This window comes from Canis aureus, chromosome 14 (assembly GCF_053574225.1).
Source record: "Canis aureus isolate CA01 chromosome 14, VMU_Caureus_v.1.0, whole genome shotgun sequence".
Lineage (NCBI taxonomy): Eukaryota > Metazoa > Chordata > Mammalia > Carnivora > Canidae > Canis > Canis aureus.
The window spans coordinates 66,464,834-66,489,038 of record NC_135624.1 but is presented as its reverse complement, the minus strand read 5'-3'; the positions used below and the strand labels follow the sequence as shown (position 1 = coordinate 66,489,038).

General features: G+C 38.9%; 1 protein-coding gene across 1 annotated transcript; it reads right to left on the bottom strand.

Moving 5' to 3' along the window:
- Window positions 1–13,816: 13,816 nt before the first annotated feature.
- Window positions 13,817–23,690, bottom strand: AREG (amphiregulin). The gene is made up of 6 exons (XM_077848369.1): window positions 23,538–23,690; window positions 22,389–22,637; window positions 19,652–19,853; window positions 18,600–18,755; window positions 15,883–16,010; window positions 13,817–13,999 (listed from the first exon to the last, which is right to left on the bottom strand). The coding sequence occupies exons 1-5, from the start codon at window positions 23,596–23,598 to the stop codon at window positions 15,917–15,919; spliced, it is 762 nt and encodes a 253-aa protein (XP_077704495.1). The 5' UTR covers window positions 23,599–23,690; the 3' UTR covers window positions 13,817–13,999; window positions 15,883–15,916.
- Window positions 23,691–24,205: the final 515 nt, after the last annotated feature.

Below are 24,205 nucleotides of genomic sequence, written 5' to 3'. Positions count from 1 at the left end.
TATGTTCCCTTATCCCACTTTCAAAATTATACACAATATGTTTAGGGATTGGCTAAAGGAAGAGATACTCCCTAGCATTGAAAGTTACATTATACAATACTATTTAATGATATGAGAGATATCAATAATACAGTGTTCAATGAAATAGAATTAAAACAGTATAAAAAGTATGATAAAATTTTTTTTAGATAACAGATACATGTTGATAGAATGTGTGGAAGAATTTACACCAGAGTATTCAAAGTGTTATTTAAAATTGGTGGAATTAGTGTTAGTGACAAGCCAAAGATTTACGGTGCAGGTTCCACCTTCTCAGTCTACACCTGTCAGATCAGTTCCTGCAACAACTGCAGTTCAAAATGTTCTGATTAATCCGTCAATAATTGGGCCCAAAAATATTCTCATTACCACCAACATGGTTTCATCACAGAACATGGCCAATGAATCAAACCCACTGAAGAGAAAATACGAAGATGATGATGATAATGACACTACGTAAAGAATACAATAAAGGTGTATTTCAAATGTTGGTTTGGAGCCCATTATACGGAACTAGAATATTCTATCTTCTCAAGTTTTATCTTAGAAAACTTAAAAGTAGCTGCAGTATTTTTCACATTAGCTTAAACTGTTAGATTTCTTTTTTAAAAAACTGTTAGATATCTTAAGTAAGCATACCAATGCTTTTTCATTAGGCTTCAAGTAAAGAAGTATTTGTTTCTTAATATTTCGATTAATGTTGAATTCTATAACAATTTTATATTTGGAAGCAGTTTTCTGCCATGTATTATCACTGACAGCAGCACTCAAGTGTCAACTTCTACAGCCTTATCAGTGGACATTAGTACAGCATAATTTCTAATTTACATTTAAACACTTTCTTTTGTAAGGTAAAATAGTCACAATTTTTGTTTTCACCAACTTTTTTGACCAAATCTCTAAATTTAGGAAATAGTTTTTGGAAAGGATAGATTTAAAGGGATTCTAAATTCATTTTGAGTGTATTTGTTTCTTGGTATTCCCTAACTTCCCACCTCCTCAACCCAGTTTCTAGATCCCATTCATTTCTGTATCACCTCTTCCCCATAGGCCTAAGTTTCTATAGAAGGCCAAAGCTCAAAGTTAAAAAGTCTAATTCCTAATAGTACAGTTCAGTGTCATTTTCCTATTTTTACAACCTGCTTTACATGCCTAAAGGTTTGCTTTGCTGTTTTTCTCTCCATATTAGAGCAGTTGAGTTTTATCCATTGCCTTTTATGCTGTTTGAGCTTTCCTCTGCTTTTAACAGGTAGTTTTGGGTCAGTTAGTCTTATATTGTAAATGGATAACACCACATATTTCATATCTCTAATTTTAACAGAGATGCCATAGCTTAAAATCTGCCTTGAAAAGTATATTTACACTGGACCTAGGCAGAAACCACTAAAGAGCAAGTGTTTTTTTCCTGCCATACATATATGCTATGATCACTCCTGCTTGAACCCTTCTTTTGGTATAATTCATTTTTCTAGCTTGTTGCTGAGGATATCATACATAAGATGGGATCAGACCTGAAAATCCTCTAGAAGACCAACAACAAAATCAAATCAGTGTAATGTGACCTGCATTTAGGTGTACTATGCATAGGCTTCTTGGTAATGTTGCTAAACACCTTTCATTATTTTCCACTTATACACAAGTAAACATCTTAGGGGAAAACATTGCAAAGCTTTCAAAAATATAAATAGGCTTGTTGTTTTTAAGTAAGTTTGACATGTTCAATATAGGAATACTTTTGCAGAGTTTTCTAAAATAAATTTTCATATATCTTAATTTAGAACTTACAGCCGAGGGCCCTCAAACTTAAAGCACAAGAGTTCTAGCAATCTTGGGGTGGAATCTTTGGGGTTTTCTAGGTAGAGTATCATGTCATCTGCGAAGAGGGAGAGTTTGACTTCTTCTTTGCCAAGGCAGGAAACCACAAATGTTGGAGAGGATGTGGAGAAAGGGGAACCCTCTTGCACTGTTGGTGGGAATGTGAACTGGTGCAGCCACTCTGGAAAACTGTGTGGAGGCTCCTCAAAGAGTTAAAAATAGACCTGCCCTATGACCCAGCAATTGCACTGCTGGGGATTTACCCCAAAGATACAGATGCAGTGAAACGCCGGGACACCTGCACCCCAATGTTTCTAGCAGCAATGTCCACAATAGCCAAACTGTGGAAGGAGCCTCGGTGTCCATGGAAAGATGAATGGATAAAGAAGCTGTGGTCTATGTATACAATGGAATATTCCTCAGCCATTAGAAACGACAAATACCCACCATTTGTTTCGACGTGGATGGACCTGGAGGGTATTATACTGAGTGAAATAAGTCAATCGGAGAAGGAAAAACATTATATGGTCTCATTCATTTGGGGAATATAAAAAATAGTGAAAGGGAATAAAGGGGAAAGGAGAAAAAATGAGTGGGAAATATCAGAAAGGGAGACAGAACATGAGAGACTCCTAACTCTGGGAAATGAACAAGGGGTGGTAGAAAGGGAGGTAGGTGTGCCTGGGTGATGGGCACTGAGGGGGGCACTTGATGGGATGAGCACTGGGTGTTATTCTATATGTTGGCAAATTGAACACCAATAAAAAACAAATTAAAAAAAACAACTTAAAGCACAAGAAAGGTTCATGTTAGGATGGTGCTTGATACATTGAAGAGAAATAATCCAGTGACAGAGAAGACCTGTCTTATCACAGTTTGAGTGTTTTTAGATATTAGGAAAAAGGTGGTATCAAACTTATAAAAACAGGTCCAATCATGATGGGAGAAAGATGTTCATTATATAGCGTAGGATATCATTACTTGAATGTTCTCAGGGAAGCAGCATGTCAAAAAGCCTAGGTTCTAGTCCTGGCTCCATCCTTTACCAACTCTGTGACCTTACTTCACCTCCCAACCTAGTTCTCAGTAATAGAAAAATAACACCAACCCTGCTTACCTCATAGGGATGTTGTGAGGGTTTAATTGGTATATGAGAAAATTCTTTCAAAATTGTAAGAAGGTTTATAACAACAAGAAATTGTTAATGTATTTGTTCTAAGATTATTAATAAAAAATTGAACTTAAGGGGATCCCTGGGTGGCTCAGCGGTTTAGCGCCTGCCTTTGGCCCAGGGCACGATCCTGGAGTCCTGGGATCGAGTCCCACGTAGGGCTCCCGACTTGGAGCCTGCTTCTCCCTCCTCCTGAGTCTCTGCCTCTCTCTCTCTTTCTCTGTCTACCATCAATAAATAAATAAATCTTTAAAAAAATTGAACTTAAAACAAATAAAAATAAAATAAAATTGGTGGAGTTTAGGGTGAGCTTTTTTCTCCTTAATTTCAACAATCATTACACAATGCTACCAAGTTATTTTTAAGAAAATAATTCAAGCTCAGTGCCTTTAAGAAAGTATTTGAGACCTGATTCTATCCATTCTGACCATATTAATGGTAACATTAATGTTTTCACTGTGCTGGGCCTTAGCAATATTTTCTCACATTTTAGTTGGTTAAATAGATTTCTACTTTTCTCATGGAATGAATACCACTTAACATTGGAAGAGACACTAATGGTCACAGTCCAACCTCTGCATACTACCCAGATTTCACTACTGCTACCTATTCCCTGCCACCACAGTTTCAGACATAGTTTTAGCTTAAATGATTTCATAGACTGAGATCCAGAAATTCAGAGGTAGCAATGTCAACTGTTAAACAGTTTTCAGGTATCCCTTACTTGCATTAAATAAAAAGTCAACCTTGGGGCACCTGTGTGGCTCAGTGGGTTAAGCATCTGCCTTTGACTCAGGCGGTGAATTCAGGGACTGGATCAAGCCCTGAGTCAGGCCCCCTGCTCAGTCAGGAGCCTGCTTTTCCCTCTCCGTCTTCTGTTCCCCCTGCTTGTGCTCTCCGGGGCGCTCTCTCTCTCTGTCAAATAAATAAATAATCTTTAAAAATAAAAATAAATAAAATCAAGCTTTAAACCCTTAGGGATTAGAAAAACAAATATTTCATTTTGTCTAGAGTACTGAGTATGGATATCCCTCCCGTTTTTTGAAAGTTTGAGTTATAGCACTTGGTTATTAGAAAGACCTACTTAGTACCTGTTTGCATGAACTAAGAGAAATCTGAAGAGGATTTTCCCTATTAGGGAAAAAGGCAAAAAGGGAAAGTAGTGTTTAGCATTTGTTTTGTACTGAGCCATTACAGAGGCAGGGTGCACCCTGAGCTGCCCAGCCAAGCTCCTTCCCTTTTAGCTGAGGACACTCAACATCTCAGCATTCAGCTACCATAGCTTTGAACTGTGTCTTGGAGCATTCAGGGCTCATCTCGATTTGTTTAGTGCATCTATTAGTAAAAGGTGTCCTAAAGTAGCAGAGAAGCTTAAGAGAGATTATTTTCTGGATCTGGGAAAAACACAAAAATGTTTCTATGTAGGTGCATTATTTCGGGAGTGGCCAACGGCCTGCAGAGCAACATGCCTGTTTTATTGTGATTGCTGTGACCCATACTTCCCCCCTTGACTCTGTATCTGTGAGAAAGGCACACTACAGCAGTAAGAAACACAAGGGATGTGAAAGACTACTATCAGAAATGGATGGGAGAGCAGGCTCAGAGCGGGATCGACAAAAATGTATCTGCATTTGTGTTTTTTAATGTTTTATTTAAATTCAATTTGCCAACATATAGTATAACACCCAGTGCTCATCCCATCAAGTGCCCCCCTCAGTGCCCGTCACCCAGTCACCCCATCCCTCCACCGTCCTCCCCTTCTGCAACCCTTTGTTTGTTTTCCAGAGTCAGGAGTCTTTCATGATTTGTCTCCCTCTCTAATTTTTCCCCACTCCGTTTCCCTCCTTTCCCGTAGAGTCCCTTTCACTATTTCTTATATTCCACATATGAGTGAAGCCTTGTGATAATTATCTTTCTCCAATTGACTTATTTCACTCCCACTGCCACATTTCAACAAGAAAAAAATACCTCCTACTCCAGTCTCTGCTCCTCTCCCATTGTGGGGCAAAGATCTCCCCAACCCATAGTCTCCTGGTGGCTCCTCCTTGCTCTGGTATGATGCCAGAACCTAAATGGGGGGGCTGTCCCACGATGCCAGTGATGGGCCTTCCCCCCCCACCTGGGATGATGCCAATGGGATTTACTCCTGGAATGAGGCCACTTATGGGAAGCCACATGCTAATGATGCCTGCATCCTGCAGTGATGATACCTCCCACCCATCACATGATGGTACCCTCTTGGCCAGGAAACACTGGACCACACATATCAGGAGGGATCAGAACTTCATTATATCCATTTTTTATTACTTGTTCTGCTTCCCTAGGAGATCATGGTGCTGTGACTCTGGGTGTCTTCTAAGAGCATGATAAGGAAGATTTTCTCTCCCACCCTATCAAAGAGAGAATAGTTTTGGCAGAGGAGTAGTGAAACCACAAAAATAAAATAAATAAAATAAAATAAAATAAAATAATTTTTAAAAAAGCAATGCTCATCTGTATTGTGAAATGAGAAAACAAAATTGTCAACTGTTTTAGTCAAAAAAAACTTTTCCCATATAAATAGTGGTACTTGCTTCTTTGGTTTATGCCATCGGCGGTCATATATGAAAGTTTTCATCTCTATTTTTGGATAGCAGGAAAAACCTGTAATTCAATCTTTTTGTGGATAGGATTTAGACATGTATCCAGAGTTACTACTTTCCCCAAATTCTCTGTCCTACAAATTCCCTGTCTTTCGTGTACTCCCAAGTTTCTTATTTCTCTCCACTGTCACCACCACCACCCTAGTTCAAGCTACCTCTATCTCCTGTGCTGCCCTGGTGAAGGTGCCATCTCACTCATGGGGATCTCTCTGCTTCCTCTCTATCCCTCTCCAGTCCATTCTCCACACAGCAAAATGGTATGCTGATCAAAATCTGAGACTTTGCACTTTCAGGTCAATCCATAACTCCTTCTCCTACTCACACAAGAACCTAAACTCCAACGCCCTATGGTGGACCTGGCCCTGCCTTCCTCCCTTACCGCATTCTTATCACAGCTCCTCCCAGGGACGCCATCCCACATCGTCTTATTCTCCACATGTCCCCACCTCTCACATAGGTCCCTCTCAGCCTTCAGGTACCCTACACATGACACTTCCTCCGGGAGGCTGTCTACCAGGTCTACAGCACCCTACCCTGCGCCCATAATTTAATCATAAGTTAGGCCTCATATTTATTACCTTCATTTACTTGTCATCATTTTATGCGCATATTTTTTCCATTGCTTGTTGTGTTTTGGGGTTTTGTTTTGTTTCTTACTTCGGGTGCAGAGGATTACATGAAACATTCCTCAGACTTCCTGTTGTTTTATTTAGTCAATTCTCAATACTTTCCCTTCCATCTCTCTGCTCCCAGCACCCTTCCCTCACCATTAGGGGGCCATTGTGATGTGTTTTACATGATCTTTTTATATATAATTAAAGTGTCACTTAATGTTAGTAATTTGTGACCTTTGCAAAATGTGTATTAATATAAGGAAATATGAATCATCCTGGTTTATTCTTACTTGCTTCAGCACCACTTTTTAAAATTGTAACATCAAAAATATACATTCCTATTGCTGTGAATATACATCATTTGTTTCTCATGGTTGAATATGGTTTTCCAGTTTGTAGTCAGCATGTTTGACTTTTGGTAATAGACGCCTAGACTGCCTAAATTCTCCAGTGTCATAAATACTACAGTGAGCATCCTCATGCGAGTTCCATACCTGTCTCAGGGGTATGTTTTCCCTGGGCAATGGAATGTATTTACCTTTAACTTAAGTACCTCCATTACAGTTCCAGGCCAACCTCCAGTCAGTAAAGTTTAGTGGTCTCTATATCCACAAGCTTTGGCCATCATTATCTTTCTATTCTTGTGAATCTGATGGTTATACTGATATCCTATTGTTTTGATTTGCTTTTCTTTCATTTCCAGTAAGTTTGAGCATCTCTTTACATGCAGGGCCATGATGTTTGAGTGTATACCATGTGTTTATAGAAGTGTACCCAGTCAAGAATGTGAGTGGGAGCTGAAATCCGAGCCATGCCCTGCATGCCTTGGCATGAAACTAGAGCTATCTACAGAAAGGGCTGACTTTTGCTAATTTGTACCAAGGTGACGTATGGGCTAGCACTAGTCTGGATCACATACTTATTAGTCACTTAGGTTTCAAATTCTGGGAATTCCTTGCTCATATCCTTACCCCCCATTAAGTTGAAGGTCTTGTAATTTCTTGTTAAGTTTTAGTCATTTCTTGCATATTATAATCCTTTTTTGGTTTCAGACATTGCCCATTTCTTCTACAATTCTGTCAACTTGTCTGTGAAATACGTCCATGACATTCTTTTAACAGAACTTCCTAATTTTGACATAATCAAAACAACAGTTTTTCTCTTTAGGTCTTTTAATTGTGGAATATTGCTTAAACCCTTCCCAGCCTTAATTCACAAGTATATTTTCCTGCATTATTTTGTATTAACTTGAGTGTTGCATTTCACATTTAGATATTTCAGCTTTGTGAGGTCCACCTTTGACTGTGATATAAGGTAATCATCCGAGTTTACGCTTCTCCACATTTGAAGACTTTTTTTCTACATTTGCCAAGCAGTCAATATTTTCCTTTTTCACTTATAGTGCTGTTTTTATCACATAATTAGTTGTCTCTGAGCTCTCTGTGCTGTTTAGCTGATCCATTTGTTCATACTCATGTCCATACTCATGCTAGAACCACACTGTTTTACTACTTTACTTTGTACGTGCTTTTATATACAAGGATTCCTTTTTACTTTATTGTTCAAAATGACAGACTTGCACAAACTGTTATTTTCCCATGCAAATTTTAGAGTATGATGTATGAAGTTACTCAAAATACTCAGCTGGAATTTTGATTAGCATTTTGTTGAATTTAAAGATCATTTGGGAAGAAAATCAACCTCTTTACATTCTTAAATTCTAAGAGATCTCTCCAAGACAGATTATTTTGTTTTGTTTTAACAGACACTTAATCTTTTCTTAAATGAAATCCCATGTACTTATTATTCCATATATATGTGTGTACATATATACATACACATAGTTTGCTAGCAATTGTAAATTCTATTTTATTTTTTATTTTAAGATTAAGTTAATTTGTCATTGAAGAAAAATACTATTAATTTTGGAATTTTATATTATATCTGGCAATCTCATGAAATTATCTTATAAATTCTGGTAATTGGCATATTAATATTAAAGCTTCTGGTGATTCTAGATAGACTATAATATTATTTGTGAACAAGAAGATATTTATTTCTCTTTTACAAATTTCTTTTCTTACAGCTTTGGTCAGATTTTTATACTTTGTTAAAAGGTGGTCCTTGTTTCATTCCTAATCTTAAAAGGAAAGAATATAAAGATCTGTTACTAAATATAAATTCTGCCATTACTTCTAGTATATAGCTTTTATCAAGCTCAGGAAGTATCCTATTCCTAGTTCTAAAATAATTTTAAATTATAAATGAATTTTGCATTTAAAAGCTTTCTCTGCCTTTAATTTTATTTTATTTATTTATTTTTTAAAGATTTATTTATTTATCCATGATAGACATAGAGAGAGAGAGAGAGGCAGAGACACAGGCAGAGGGAGAAGCAGGCTCCATGCCAGGAGCCCGATGCGGGACTCAATCCCAGGACTCCAGGATCGCGCCGTGGGCCAAAGGCAGGCGCCAAACTGCTGAGCCACCCAGGGATCCCCTCTGCCTTTAATTTTAAAAAATGTTTTAACCAGACTGAAATTAAAAGAAAATAAAAATTTTGAAAATGCTTTTTATTTGGTGTAACAGAAAATTTCTAATTTTTTTTTTTTACTTTCCTTTTATATAACATTGATAGACTTTCTGGTATTGAACCATCTTTGCATTCCTGACAAAAATTCTATGTTCATGATGTAACTTTTTATAGATATTTTATTATTTATTTATCTATGTATTTATTTTTAGAGAGCACACATGAAGGGGAGGGGCAGTGGGTGAAGGTGAAGGAGAGAGAATCTTTTTTTTTTATTATGAAAAAAATTTTTTATTGGATTTCAATTTGCCAACATATAGCTTAACATCCAGTGTTCATCCCACCAAGTGCCCCCCTCATTGCCCATTACCCAGTCACCCCAACCCCCCACCCACCTCCCCTTCCACTACCCCTTGTTCATTTCCCAGAGTTAGGTGCCTCTCATGTTTTGTCACTCTGATATTTTCACTCAGGAGAGAGAATCTTAAGCAAGCTCCACAGTGGGCTCAATCTCACAACCCTGAAATCATGACCTGAGCCAAACCAAGAGTCAGATGATAAACTGACTAAACTACTCAGGTGCCCTTATGATGTGATTTTTTAAATATAGTTTTGAATTTTGATATCTATACTTATTTTTTTATATATTCCATTTTTATATGTCTTTTTATTTTGATCAGTTTTAACAGAGGCCTGTCTTACTAGTATTTCCAAAGAATAAACTTTGGCTTTGTTTCCAATTATCTTTGTCATTTATCTCTGCCCTTATTTTAAACATTTCCTTTTTATCTTCCTTGGGCTTATTCTATTGGTCTTTTTCTAAATTTTGGATTAAATGTTTAGCTTCATTTGTTTTCCTTTTAAGCTCTTCTTGCTTTCTGATAAATGTATTTAAATCTATAAATTGTCTACTAAGTACTATTTTAGCTGTGCCTCACAAATTTTGACAATATTTTTATTCAGTTCTAAGTATTTTGTAACTAACTCTTCTTAAGATGACTTCCACTCAAGAGATTTTATATTATGTTAGAATTTGGACATATAGTTTTTTGCTATCCTTTTAAAGCTTTCTAATTGCATTTCATTATGACTCTATGACCTAAGCTGCCAATGACCTCACCACCATCATGCACACACATACACACCCAGGGAAGCTCATGATGTAATTGATCTCCCCAGAGAGATCTGAAAGAAGTTTGGGTTGCATTGTCTAAAGCAGCATTATGCTTACAGTAAGGTGTTCAATAAGTACTTAATGATTAGACAAACATAGTATATATGTGTAATTTGAAGGATTGAAGGTTAATGTGAATATATTTGTATGAGGTATTACTGAGTAATGATGTTGATTTCCAAACCATGGAAGAAAATCAGTATCATTACTTTACTCATACCTCCTAAAGATCAGATACATCTAACAAAGTGAATTATTGATAGGATTATTATCTAGTTTGGCACTATCTAAATCCTTTACTTTGCCATTTCTTATCTGTTGTTAACTTTGCAAGTACTTTTCTTAGGACTTATGTTGCTTTTTAGTAATCTAGACTTGCCTGGTACATAGTTGAGTTTAATAATGATTTATAATTGTTTACTGAATGAATGACAATATAGCCAAGAAATAAGAGTTAAATTGTTCAGCAATAAATCAGCCACTTTAGCAGATCCTCATTGTGCTCCACTATAAACCCTAAGTCATTTGTGTTTCTAAGCATATTGTCTCAATCTACAGCCCACCTATATCTCATTGCCTAGGGACTTCCTCTAACCACTGGAATTCATTTTGCCTACACATTAGGCTGGCCAGAAGTTCCAGGGAATTAATCTTTCCTAGTCCAGAAGCAACTCTTAACCAATTTTTAAATTTATGGATGAATAGTCCAGCTTTTTTTTACCCCAGCAGGTGGGCTAATTCTTTTTTTTAAATTCAATTTGCCAACATATAGTATAACACCCAGTGCTTATTCTAAGGTATGTTTTCTATATACCATGAGGGAGGGTATACACTGGGAAGTTTTGTGAAGGCAGCTCAGGTAGATAAAAGTGTCATCTGAATCTTGAAGAAATAAACCAGATTTCTTATGAGTGGTAGTTTTAAACCATACTAAATTGGTATGCAGATAGCTATCTTTAAACCTAAAATAACACTGATTATAAGAGTAGTAGAGAAAGTTGTTTAAATCGGACGGCTCTGGAGCCAGAAAGCCTAACTATATCACTTACTAGATATGTGACCATAGACAAGTTAATCTCTGAGACTTAATTTTTGTTTAATTTATTTTTAATTTTATTTTTTAAAAATTTTATTTTAAGTAATGTCTACATCCAATGTGGGGTTCAGACTCACAACCCTGAGATCAAGAGTTGCATCCTCCATTAACTGGGCCAGCCAGGTGCCCTGAGCCTTACTTTACTTACTTACAAAAAGTATTTACTTTTAAAGGAAATTAGGAGGATTTGGCAAGTGACTGTGTAAGGCATTTAGAATAATCTATGGGGTATCTGTGTCCTTAATAAACTTAAGAGTATTATTTTTATTATGAAAAAGTAAGGCTTTTTTTTTTCTTTCCTTCTACCCCACTGTAATGATTTATTAAACTTTTTGTTTTAAGAGCAAGAAAAATACATGGGATAGCAGGCAAGTGCCTAGAACCCCCACAGTGGCTATAGTTGCCTGGCTTTCTATACATGTGTGGTGACAACTGCGGAGATTTGTCAATACAAATATATTTTCTTTGGACTCATTATAGCTTCCTTTGGTAAGCTTGGCCACTTTTGTGGCTTCAGTTACCATATATATTTTGACAATTCCCAATATATAATTCTTCCATTCACTGAACTTCAGATTTGTATATCTAACTGCTTAGTAGATAGCTCCTGGCATCTCCAACTCAACAGATCCAAAGCTGAACTCATCATCATACATGCAGACTTTTTCCACTTGTAGACTCAATCTCAAATATGAAGTGAGGCCTAGGGTTGATTCAGTTGACTAATTGGTTGGGCTGGTCCTTATTTTCCCATAAATCCATCACAAATCAGAAAGGATGTCTTTACAAAACAGAGAAGAGCCAGTCTTTAGTCAAGGATAAATAAAAAGCCATGCTTCCCATCTAGAATATTCAATAAACTTCAGAGATTATCAACTTAGAATTACATCACCATCCTCCTAGCCAGGAACTTGAGAGTTTTCTTAGATTTCTTCAGTTCCCTTGCTACCTCATTACTCACAGTTTTGTTTTTATAATAAATCATCTTGCTTTCATATTTTTAATCTATCACAAATCTTCAAGTACATGGTGAGTTTCTCTTTCCCTCCTTTACCGTCTCAGTTTCAGGTGTTCATTCAACTGCTTCCAAGTCAGTATTTTGACTTTTAACTTTGGCTCAAGTCCTCCCCCACATAATTGTCTTATAACTTAATTGGAATGCAAACTTGATCAAGTTTTTACCCTTGACCAGCTGGCTTGAAAGATTCCACATGGTCTACAGTATATGTTAACGGCTCCGTGTGACCCTGCCCTCACCGTTCTGGCTTCCTTTACAGCCTGTGTTGACTTCACACTTTCTGTTTTGGTAATACTGAACTATTTTATGTATTGTCCCTTTCAGGTCATTGGTAATTTTGGTAATTTTGCTTGTGCCTATAACGATCTCCACATAACTCCCACTCATCGTTCAAGGATAATCTCGCAAGTATCTCCCTAGAAACCTCTCCCTGACTCATTCAAGCCAGGCTAGGTGACAGCTTCCTGGGCTCCCATGGATCCCTGCTACATACCTCACCTACTTATTGCACTGTATTGACAAGACATACTCCCTCCTCTCAATAACTGGGCAGCAAATGTTTCAGTCAGGGCTTTTCTGTCTTGTATCTCTAGCACTATAGTTGAATCATCAACAGTAAGTATTTAGTGGATGAGGTTGAGGAAAATGTGTACTGAAGTTGTTCAAGCAGAGATAGGTCAGAGGTTCTCAGCACTGGTTGCATGTAGGAAACATCTGTAGACCTTTTAAAAATCCAGATGCCAATGACCGACACGAGTTCATTCAAATTGTAAGTTCTGGGAAGGAGGCCCAGGCATTTAGACACCTAAAACTCATATGATAATGTGCAGGTGAGGCTGGCAACCAGTTGGTTAGATGATCACTGGACAAGGATTTTGAGAATGGTATGCTAGAGAAAAATGGAACTCTTGATCAAATTCTGTGAGATGATTGCTGGAATTACATTTATTATTGGCTGATTTCTTCAAAATGTTCCCCCTACATTATAAAGGTTGGCTTGTTTTGTTTTGTATGCAGGTAACTTAGTTGGCTGGCTAGGAACCAAACTGTGGGTCACTCCAGGGAATTAATGTTCTTGAAAGAGCACTCACCCCAAACGCACATGTATTTGTTTAAAATAATATAAAAAAACAGTAGTGAAGGGAGGAAAAAGAGGAGTGGTTTTAGATGCTTTGTATATTCATGTCATGATATTAGAGCAATAAATCTCTAAACGCTTCTGGTTTTCTTGAAATGCCATATTTGTCATCTTAAAACTTATTCTCGTCTTTTTCTTGTTTGTGATGACGATGATTATGATGGGCAGTGGGTTTTCTTTCTTTTACAATATCTGTGTCTACTGTGATGGAGGGGCAGTGCCACTGGTTGATTTTAGAAGTTTTAAAATTACCAGGACTTGGAATAAATTCTACACAGAATAAGAAAGACCAGTTTAGGATACTAGTATTTGTGGGAGGACTAAATTACTCTAGTTTCTAACTTTCCAATAATAATACTTTCTAAGAAAAGAAGTAAGTTTTGAAGATCAACATAAAATAGGAAAAAAGGGAAGGAACTTCTTTCAAAATGATCATCTAAGCTTTAGGAAAAAAATACCCTAGAGTCTTGCAATCTCAAAACTAATATTCAAACTCTCAATCTCTTTGCTTAAAAAAGTTTAATAAGCTGTAAAATAAATACACTTTCATTAAATATTAAATAAATTATTTACAACTTGAAAAAATACTTTTTATCTCCATGCATCTTTATGTACAGAAATAAGACTTAGCATAAAAAGCAACAATTGAAAGTTTAAAACCATCAGAACAAAAAGGTTCTGTTTTCTTATGATCCACCGAAAAGAGGAACCAACTCATCACTCAAGGTTGTGACCCGGCAATGACTCTGCTCCGATACCCTGGTCAAAAATAAAATAAGACTATTAGAGATATAAAGCCCAATTTCAGTATAGCTTTAGCAAAATATTTTTTAAAATCAGGAATCAGAATTTCTGTCCATCTAGAATGTCTTCTGAAAAATGCTAAAAGCTTTTCAGAGATGAACTGCCAGTTCAACTTCATACCTGCTTTGGTTATATGCCTACTTAGGTGGAGGACTGCATAAGCTGAAGCCTGTTTCATCAAATTCCACCTCATAAAAAGCAACAACACTCATGGGAAGTAGTTTTCCTAACCAAATCTATGCAGTGGACATAGTTAAAAAGACAGATTAAATGGCTCAGTGTATTTGTGATATACAGTTAATTTAGGATAATCAGTGCCAAGAGCATAAATGATAGAAGCTACCAGCTAATAGCAGCCACTATGTGCCAGCACAGCATATTCCTTTTGCAAAAGTCCTGTCAGATCTACTTTGAAAAATCTCAGCTGCACTACATAACCAAAAATCTACCTTTATTCATGTTGGTGGTCTTAGCTTCAGCACATTAAGCCAATAGTATAATAAATTTTGATGCAGTAAGTACTGAGTACATCATTGCATTGATAATTATCCACTTTATGAGTTATTGAGCTAATTCTGTAATAGGCTCCTAACATAATGCTTGCATTTAACCAATGCTAGCCAGTGTTTCTCTAAGCATCTGCAGTGCTTCCAAACCCCAAACCCATAAAAAAAACTTAGGGTTTGGCCTAGAAATGTGCATATTTAACCAGCATCTCAAGTAATTCTTAAACCCACTGATGGTAGAGAATCAATGACTTAAGGATGTGACATCTTTCCTGAATGTTTAAGGAAATGGAGTTCCTTCTTCTGGCCAACTTTAAATGTGTCCTTGATCTCCTAGTCTCCTTTTCCTCTGGAAGTTTGCTTCGTTGGCTGTCAGCTTTGGTTATTAATAAAATATTCTGCTCCATAGCTCATTACTTTTCCCTACAACAAGCTCAGCTCTGCCTCTTTACAAAAAAAATAAAAATAAGAACTACAATATATCCCTTCACCAAACTATCTCTAAATTTGTACTTCCTTCTCCCTTCCTACCTCCTTTCTTTTTTTGGGGGGGAGGGGGGGCGCAGAGGTTGAGAGAGAATCCTAAGCAGGCTCCACACCCAGCACAGAGCCCAACATGGAGCAGAATCTTATACCCCTGAGATCATGACCTGAGCAGAAATCAAGAGTTGGACACTTAACCGAGTCACCCAGGGGCCCCTCTACTTCCTTTCTTTAAAAGGATGATCAAGCTGCTCTCTCCACTTCCTCACATTTGTAATCATGCACCCTGACTTGGCTCTCCACCATGAGAGCTCAACCTTCGTTCCAACCTTCTCTCCTCAACACCCATTTGAACTAGGCCATTTTTCACAAGTTTCTAAAGTGACGCAGTTCATCCTACACTTTTAATCTTCCTCCTTCTTCAAAATTGCTTATCCCAATCTTGTCAGTCCTTGGAGGCTCACTTCCAGTGCCACCCTATACATGATATCCTTTCCTGCTCCCTACACACATTCCACAGCACTTCCTCTCCTTCACTGGAAACTCCTCATATTCCTTTCATATGACACATATTTTACTTGCCCTAGCATTCTGGCTCCTTTTACTACTTCCTATCTACTAAACGCTAACTTCTTTGAGAAGAGGATCTGTGTCTGCCTCATCTTTACATCCCTTATAATATTGACCAAGGACATAGTCTTTTCTCACTATTGAACTGCATCTCATGCTCAAAGAATAAGACTTTCACATAGCCAATGTTCATAGTGTATCCATAATTAAGAACAATTTCTTCACTCAAGATAACAGATGCTATATTTTTCAAAATTATAGGATAGCATCTAAAGTTACCTTTTAAAACTCAAACATGTAACATTATCTTCAGTTATGCTATGGCATGTGCATTTCCATTTTCTTGTCGAAGTTTCTTTCGTTCTTCAGCTTCTCCTTCATATTCCCTGAAGTATCGTTTTCGAAGCCTTCAGAGAACAAGATACTCTATGGTCATCAAAGTTCATCTATATATTGATTGGGGTTTTCATGAGTACAGGGAATTCCTTTTTTGTGAGTCCTTATAGAACATTACACTGTATTCTATACCAAGCCAAAACTTAAACCCAGCTATAAATATTACCACCATTCTTTTTAAGGGGATGTTCATGGTGACTTTATATAAATACATTCCCAAAGTACTGAGGTTTAAATGGACATCCCTTGAGACACAAACTTTCAGAAGGCATGGAACACATTCATATATGGGAGTTTTTTTATAGTTGACACACAACATTACATTAGTCTCAGGTGTATAACATAGGGATTCAACAAGTCTATACATTACGCTACAGTCAGCACAAGAGTAGCTACCATCTGTCACCACACAACAGTTACAATACCATTACATATTCCCTATGCTGTACTTTTTATTCCCATGACTTATTCATTCCTTAACTAGAAACCTGTATCTCCCACTCCCCTTCACCCACTTTGCCCATCCTCCTACCCTCTCCCCTCTGACAGCCATCATTTTATTCTCTGTATTTATGGGTCTGTTTATGCTTTTTGTTTGTTTATTCATTTGTTTTATTTTTCAGATTCCACATATAAATGAAATCATACAGTTTGTGACTTTCTTTGATTTATTTCACTTAGCATAATGCCCTCTAGGTCCATTCATGTTGTTGCAAATGGCAAGACCTCATTCTTCTTTTCCTCAACACTTAGCACAGGTGCCAGTACAGTTGGAGGAAGAAGAAGATGGTATAGTTTTACCACAGAAAGACTTTACAGTTGTACAAACTAATTTAAATGATCAGAATTTTTTCACACCTGCTTACATCAGAAGTTGGATTTTATTTCTACATAATAAATACTTACTTTTAGTTTTATTCATTGTTACTTTCTCACAAAACTCAATCATTTAAAAACGCCTTGGTGTTATACAGGAAATTCTATTTTTAATAGGTCTTTATTCCATCCACTAAATATTACTCCTAAAATCCTAAGAATTTTGTCATGTTTGGGGAAAAAATTCAATTATAGAAAAAAAAAAAAAGCAAAATGTGGATTAGGCCACTCTTTGCTCTATGTGTCAAACACAAGAATATGGCAGAAAAGGAGGAAGGTCACCGCACAGGTTTAAGAGTGCCACCTGACAAAGTTTTTCCATGATTTTCTAAAGGATTAAATTTTTCACCATGAATGATCACAAGTTTGAATAATTATTTCAAAACACTGGCTAGGGATCCCTGGGTGGCGCAGCGGTTTGGCGCCTGCCTTTGGCCCAGGGCGCGATCCTGGAGACCCGGGATCGAATCCCACGTCGGGCTCCCGGTGCATGGAGCCTGCTTCTCCCTCTGCCTGTGTCTCTGCCTCCCTCTCTCTCTCTCTCTCTCTATGTGACTATCATAAATAAAAAAAAAATTAAAAAAAAAAAAACACTGGCTATTTTTTTTCCTTCTATCCTTCTATGACAAACAATTATCATTTATTTGTCTTAGGGTATTTTTCCTAAACATATTTGCATATCTGGCTTGAGGTATTAGCAGATCAAAATAATTTCTAGGGTGTGCAAAACAAATTTAGAGCACACATCAAACTCTATGTGCATCATAAAACAGTTTTTTAAATGTGTCTTTTTATCATTATCTGATCTGCATTTAAAATAATAGTAAACAATGGCAGAAGATAACCCCTTGTTTCCTGAATGGCAGGAGTGGTAGATCATGCACACAGTCCAGTTGTTAAAGTAATTTACCAAGACCTAAAATTAGAATAATGAGTCTATTGCTTTTCCCAAGCTCTAGTAGCACATGAGTCATTACAGAGCCACTCACACCCTTCCCCAACTTCCTTAATTCGCTGACTTCTGTTTGACAGACAATGCCATTTTGACATAACCACCAGTGCCTACCAGGAACAGTCTACTTCTAACATTCATTGGTCATGAAGTGAAGTGTGTGATCTGGTATTGTGAGCACAGGCAGTTACTGCAGGAGTAGAACAGTAATAGAATTGTCCCTGCTTCCTACGCAATGCCATATGGAGGAATTTTTTTTTTTTTTTTTTTTGTAATTGAATTTCCATCTTACCTTTAACAATTCATAGAGGCAGAGAATATATCATTTCTTGGCTCCTGGCTTGGAGCTCTTTGTGGTTTTTAGTGTCAAAGCACAATCTCTGACAATCTACTATGAACCAGGTCCTAATTAGCTTCAAGAGGCTTCTGTAAGCTTAAAGAGATTCATAGTAGACACCAACACTCTGGCATTTGGAGGTAGCCATGAGGGGAGGTATGACATGAAACAAAACCATCAATTTTTAAGTTCAAAAAATTTCTAGGGTATTTGAAAAACAGCCTTACGTATTAAGTTTCTGTGGCGGCCAAAGTAATATAAATTTTGACTAATTTCTGTGATCCTTGTCAGTGAAGTATAAAGATATGACCAAAGATACATGCCACCAATAGAATAATTAATCTAAAATACGATATAGTACACTGTGATAGAAACACTGAAAAAAATCAACCTGGCATTATTTTAGTAGGAATGTTCAAGTTATGCCATACTTACTGGATTGTAATAACAACAGCAATAGCCGTGAAACTCACTGCAGACACAAAGGCAGCTATGGCTGCTAAAGCAATTTTTGATAAATCACTGTCCACCATGCTGTGAGTCTTCATGGACTTTTCCCCACATCGTTCACCAAAATAATCCTGATGACATCTGTAAACAACCCACATTCAAAAATTATAATAATAACTGTAAATATTCCACATATTTTAGGTTTACTCTCCAGGTCATCAATATTTAATTGTACCACTCAAAAAAAAAAAAAAAAACCAAAAACCCAAAAAGTCATGCCATCTATTTATATTTCAAAATCATGAGGCAGAATGCATTCAAGCCAAAGATCTATTAGTATAAGAACAAGTTGAGATTAGTTTGGGTGTAATATTCCAAGAAGACACACCTTTTCATTCTTTGTGCTCCTTTTATGACCAACTGATGAGTTCAGTGACTTGTTATGCAGCTAATTCCACTGTCATTTAGTGTGCTAGTGGCATTTGGGGGGAAGGAGGATAGTACCTTTCGGTCCTTTTTTTTTTTTAAAAAAAAAAAAGGTTTTGTCTGGGAAACAAACTAGGAGTGGTGGAAGGGGAGGAGGGCGGGGGTGGGGGTGACTGGGTGACGGGCACTGAGGGGGGCACTTGATGGGATGAGCACTGGGTGTTATTCTGTATGTTGGTAAATTGAAAACCAATAAAAAATAAATTTATTATAAAAAAAGGTTTTGTAAGATATATATTGTAAAATGATGATTTATACCAGGGGTCAGCAAACCATTGCCCATGAGAATTCTGGCCATTTGCCCTTTTTTTTTTTTTTTTACAGTGTGCAAGCCAAGAATGGTTTTTATTTTTAAGTGGTTATATTTTAGTTGGTTCTGTAAGTATATAGTTAATCTTGACCAAAGAAGCCTAAATTATTTCCCAGCTGGTCTCTTAAGAAAAAGATTACAGGTCCTTGGTTTATATGTGGGGGAAAATGAGTGTCTTTTTGCATCTAGGAGTTTCAGAGATGGTGTTATACAGATTTCTATATAATTTAGGAAAACTTACTGGCATGTTACAGCTTCCAGATGCTCTATATATTTGCATTCTCCATGAATACAGAAATTTTGGAATTCTGCATCACAGGGATTCTTCTTCTTCCTGTTTCTTCTATTTTTTCCACTTTTTCCACCTTTTTTCTTTCTTTTGGGTTTATCTGAAGTCTTTTCACTTTCTGTTTTGTTTTTCATGGGCTTAACTACCTGTTCAACTAAAAAATAAACAAATAAGATTTATTGACAAAAGTCTCTCTTCATCTTGAGTATCATTTTGAAGACATGAGAGAAAGAAGTCCTAGCAGTGAAAGCTCATGGGGATGATGACCATATTTTTCCCATTATTTAATACAATTCATATACAATAATTGGTTAAAGAAAATATCTGTATGGTGTGGCACTTCAAAATCTGAACCTTCTTGTTATTTTATTAACTTAGAAACACATTTTGAATTTATTTGTACTGGTATTATCATCGATAATAGTATTTACCTGCCTAAAAAAATCCATGAAATATCTCACACTTTTTGAATTTCTTATACATGCCATGTTCTTGGTAATGAGTCTTAATTTGATTAAACCCAGATCACAGTTGAATGTGTTGTTATCCAGATGATAGGGAGGAGGACACTAGAGTTGAATGAAGACAAGTAACATGTTCGAGGGCACGCAAGTAGAAAATGACAGTGCTAGGGTGTCAAAGCCTTTCGTTCTCTCATTATCCTACATTTTCCCCTGGATAGGTTAATGCTACTGATTAAACTGGAACTTTAGTACATTTGTCGATTTTATTTACTCATCTCGGTTTTGTGCTCACTACCATAATTGGGAATTACTGTGTATTACTTGAGAGTGGAAAAAACTGAGAGTTACACATCAGAATTAATCAATTTTCTCCAACTCCCAAATGACAATAGTTATGATTAATTCCCCGAGACTCATTTCTGGGTCAATCTGTTTGAAAAATAGGAATCCAGAAACTTGATGCTTCAGAGATTCACTCATCTTCACTCTAGATCTACAGAAACATTTTTTCAATGTTATAGCTATGCAGGGTATAGTATACCCACATGCTAAACATAGGTAGGAGGAGTTTTCGGAGCTGTGTGTTTTGTTATACTAATACCTGAGTAGGCTTATCTAAGCAGATATTTAGCAAACAGCCCAGTGCAAAGAGGAAAATACTATAATGTCATAATACCATTAGTCATAATGGTCCTGAATAATGGTCCATTAAATAGAAAACATTAGAAACACAGGGAAGGGTATCAAAGATAGAACCCTGTGATTAAGGAAGCAACAAATAAATATTATGAGTATTTTAGCAAGTTATTATAACATTAATAGCCAAATTAGAAGCAATGTTTAACCAGTTATACAATTTCTATATTGAAACTTTGATGATAAGTACTGCAAGTTAGAATGAATCCTCTAATAGAAACAGTTTAAGGGAATATTACTGGATATTATCAGGCATATTACAAATTGTACTGAAGCACTGCAGCACACATCAACCCCCTGGGCTCAACAGCCTTTCAAAGTAGTTCAACCACCAGTTTCACTCTTTCACAATGCACTAGTCCGTTTCACCACTACCAACTTATTTGGCCTTTTGAAATGTTAACAACTTGAAACCCCTTTAAGAGAACAGTTTCTAATCTTATCTCCAAAAATAAGAAGCGTAAACGGACCCCCTTCCCCACCTTACCTACATAAAAGCACAAGTTACTAAGCAAAGAGTAAAGTGGAGTGAGTACTCCCTGAAGTTTTTCCCACCTGCCGCTTAACCCAGTCCCCGTCCCTGTGGATCACCTGCTGTATTCACCAGGTCTGGGAGCTGGACAGAGTGGGAGGAATCAGGGATATTCAAGTCAAGAGAGAAGGGGCATTATGTCCTGCCTCCACAGTGGATGTTCCTCAGATATTTAGAGCAGATTTAATGATGACCTCATCTGCCCTAAAACTCCAAAGTAATATGAGGGTAATGAACAATACTTACTTCTGACCTTGGTACTCTTCATTTTAAGCAAATTTAGGCTTTTTTGTAAAGGTCAGATAATAGCAAAAGAGAACAAAATTTGGGGTCACTCTTATTTAACACACGGAATTTGGGTTTAAATCGTGATTTTAGCAATTTGAAATCCATGCATATTTGTCTTTCTTTAATATTTCCAGAAGGTTATATCATTATTGTTGCTGCTGTTGTTAATACTCTTCTTAGAATCACCAGTTTCTGGTACTTGCTAAAGTCCAATTGCTTCTTCCCACTACTTTCTGTTCTCTTATTTGCGTTAAAATGCAGGTATTTAGGGAAACGTGGCAGTGGGGAGTGGATCCAAGAGCTGAGGACTGGTTGATGCCCACACCTGTCTCTCAGCACCGGGGCCATGCCGTCCCGTGGGAAAGAGCACAGGCTGTGGAATCAAACACTGGAATTCTCACTCTGACTCAACTGCATTCTGGCTGTGAAACCTGGGGCAAAACAATCTTGAGCTTCGGTTATCGCATCTTAGAATGATAACAATCCCTACCTGTGAAGGAGACTTAATAGGCATGAAACATTTGTTAGAGCTCTGGACATATCAGATGTGCCTACACAAAGCTCTTTCCACCTCAGCTGATAGCTTACCCACGGGGAATGCATCAGACCCACACACAGGAAAACCACCCGAAGATTCGGGGTTCCAAGCCGCTTTGCTCATGCCAACACACCCCGTGTAGGCTACGCTGCTGCTTTATCCTCCACTCACCTCTGACGGAATCATCTACGATATAGCCAGGTATTTGCGGTTCGTTGTCATACTCTTCGGCATAGTCATAGTCGATCCCCGAGGACAGTTCCCTACTGGAAGGCGTCCCGCTCACAGGGGAAATCTCACTTCCTGACGACATCCCACCTCGCGGGGTGACCTGCAATCCATCGGCGCTGTGGTCCCCGGATAATGGTCCCCCTTTCCCAGAGCCGGTGCCGTTGACGTCCAATCCAGCAGCATAATAGGCTGTGGGAGCAAGAACAACGGAAGGAAAGGTGAAGCAGGGCGCCTTTCTCACCAGGCAGCTGTGCTCAGGAGAAGTGTTTACCTTCTGACACCAAAGCAGCTATTGCACATGGGCTATTGTCTGGGACTGAGTCACTTACGAAAGCATCTTCACATTTCGCCAACGAGCGAACTCAGCTGTTTACTGAGCTCCTTTCATCAAGGTTTTCTTTTCCACAGTCTACACTACGCTTCACACCAAATAACACAGCAAACTAGGCACGTTCATCTAATTACTTAACGGACGGCGTCTGTACATTCCCATCGCGCCACATGCCGGATGCACTTGTTTGCTTGAATGCCCCGTTGGGATGGACGGGTTCTAGATAGAGGCACCGGGCCTTCTTAACACGCGTTCACATTGTTTAAAAAGATTACATGCATGACTGTAAAACAGTAGACATGATATTTGACGATAATGACTCTTACTGTCATTGTTTCCTTATCCTGGGAAGACACCGGGGACCAGGTGAGATTTGGGGCTTTGAGTCTCAAACTCCTGCTTTATCTTGTAGGTGTCCCTAAAACAGAGTGGGGTGGGGGTGGGTGGGGGGCGCTTCCGTCCAGGGAGGTGAAGGTAACATCACTGGACAGAGGAGACGGAGGAGTTGGGCAGGAGGCACCGCCCCGGGTTCCGGGTCCGGGACTTGACTACCCTAAGATGCGCGCACGTCGCTTCACCTGTGCCGACTCGGCTCCTGGTTCCTTTATCGTAAAAGTCAAGGATTTGGATGGACCGCGGCATCTCCGAGGGGCCCTCCGGCGCCCTCTTGCCGGCCTGGCAGGTCGCGGACGCCCGCCCGCCTCGGCCTCCTCCCGGGGAGCAAGCCGAGGGGGTCGAGGGAGCCCCGCGCTCCTCACCTGAGCCGAGGAGCAGGAGCGGCAGCACCACGGGCGCCGGCGGCAGCAGCGGAGCCCGCATGGGTCCCTCGGCGGGGCGGCGCGGCCTCGGGGCACCTGGGCCCGGAGCTGCAGCTGGAAGAGGCGGAGGAAGCGCCGGGGACCGGGTCGCGGCCACCGGGGCGCACGGCGCGCTCGGGGGGAGGCGCCGGGGCCGCCGCGGGTCTCTCGCTCGGACGCGGGCGGCTGCGCAAGGTGCGCCAACAGTCCCGGGGCGCAGCGCGCACCTGCCGCTTTATAGGCCGGGCGGGGCCCAGGCGATGCCCGTGACGTCACCCCCCCCCCCCCCCCGCGAGGCCACCGCCCCGGGCCGGGAGCCCCGGGAGGCGATGGAGACGCGCCCGCCCCGGGTCCGGGTGGGAGCGGCCTCGAGCGCTGGGACCTGGCGGCCCAAGTGCCAGAGTTTCGAACCGCCTGAGAACCACCTCCAGGCGCACTTCGGTTGGTCTAGATGCCACCAACCAGGGGGCTAATCAGAAAAGCTCCATGTAAGGACCCAAAAGTACTGCAAGCCCGGGAGCCACTTGGTGAAGCCCGGCCCAGCCCCAGCGTCTTTAACAAAGATAATGAAGCTCATTGAAGGACCGGAGAGCGCGCCTCCCTCACCCCTGGTGGGACCGAAGCTCAGC

Excerpts from the sequence above, each read along its gene's own strand:
- AREG (XM_077848369.1), bottom strand. The coding sequence starts at position 23,598 with ATGCGGGCTCCGCTGCTGCCGCCGGCGCCCGTGGTGCTGCCGCTCCTG. Across the intron at positions 22,638-23,537 it reads GCTCCTGCTCCTCGGCTCAG|CCTATTATGCTGCTGGATTG; the intron begins GTGAGGAGCGCG and ends TTGCTCCCACAG. Across the intron at positions 18,756-19,651 it reads CTGGAAGCTGTAACATGCCA|ATGTCATCAGGATTATTTTG; the intron begins GTAAGTTTTCCT and ends GGTTGTTTACAG.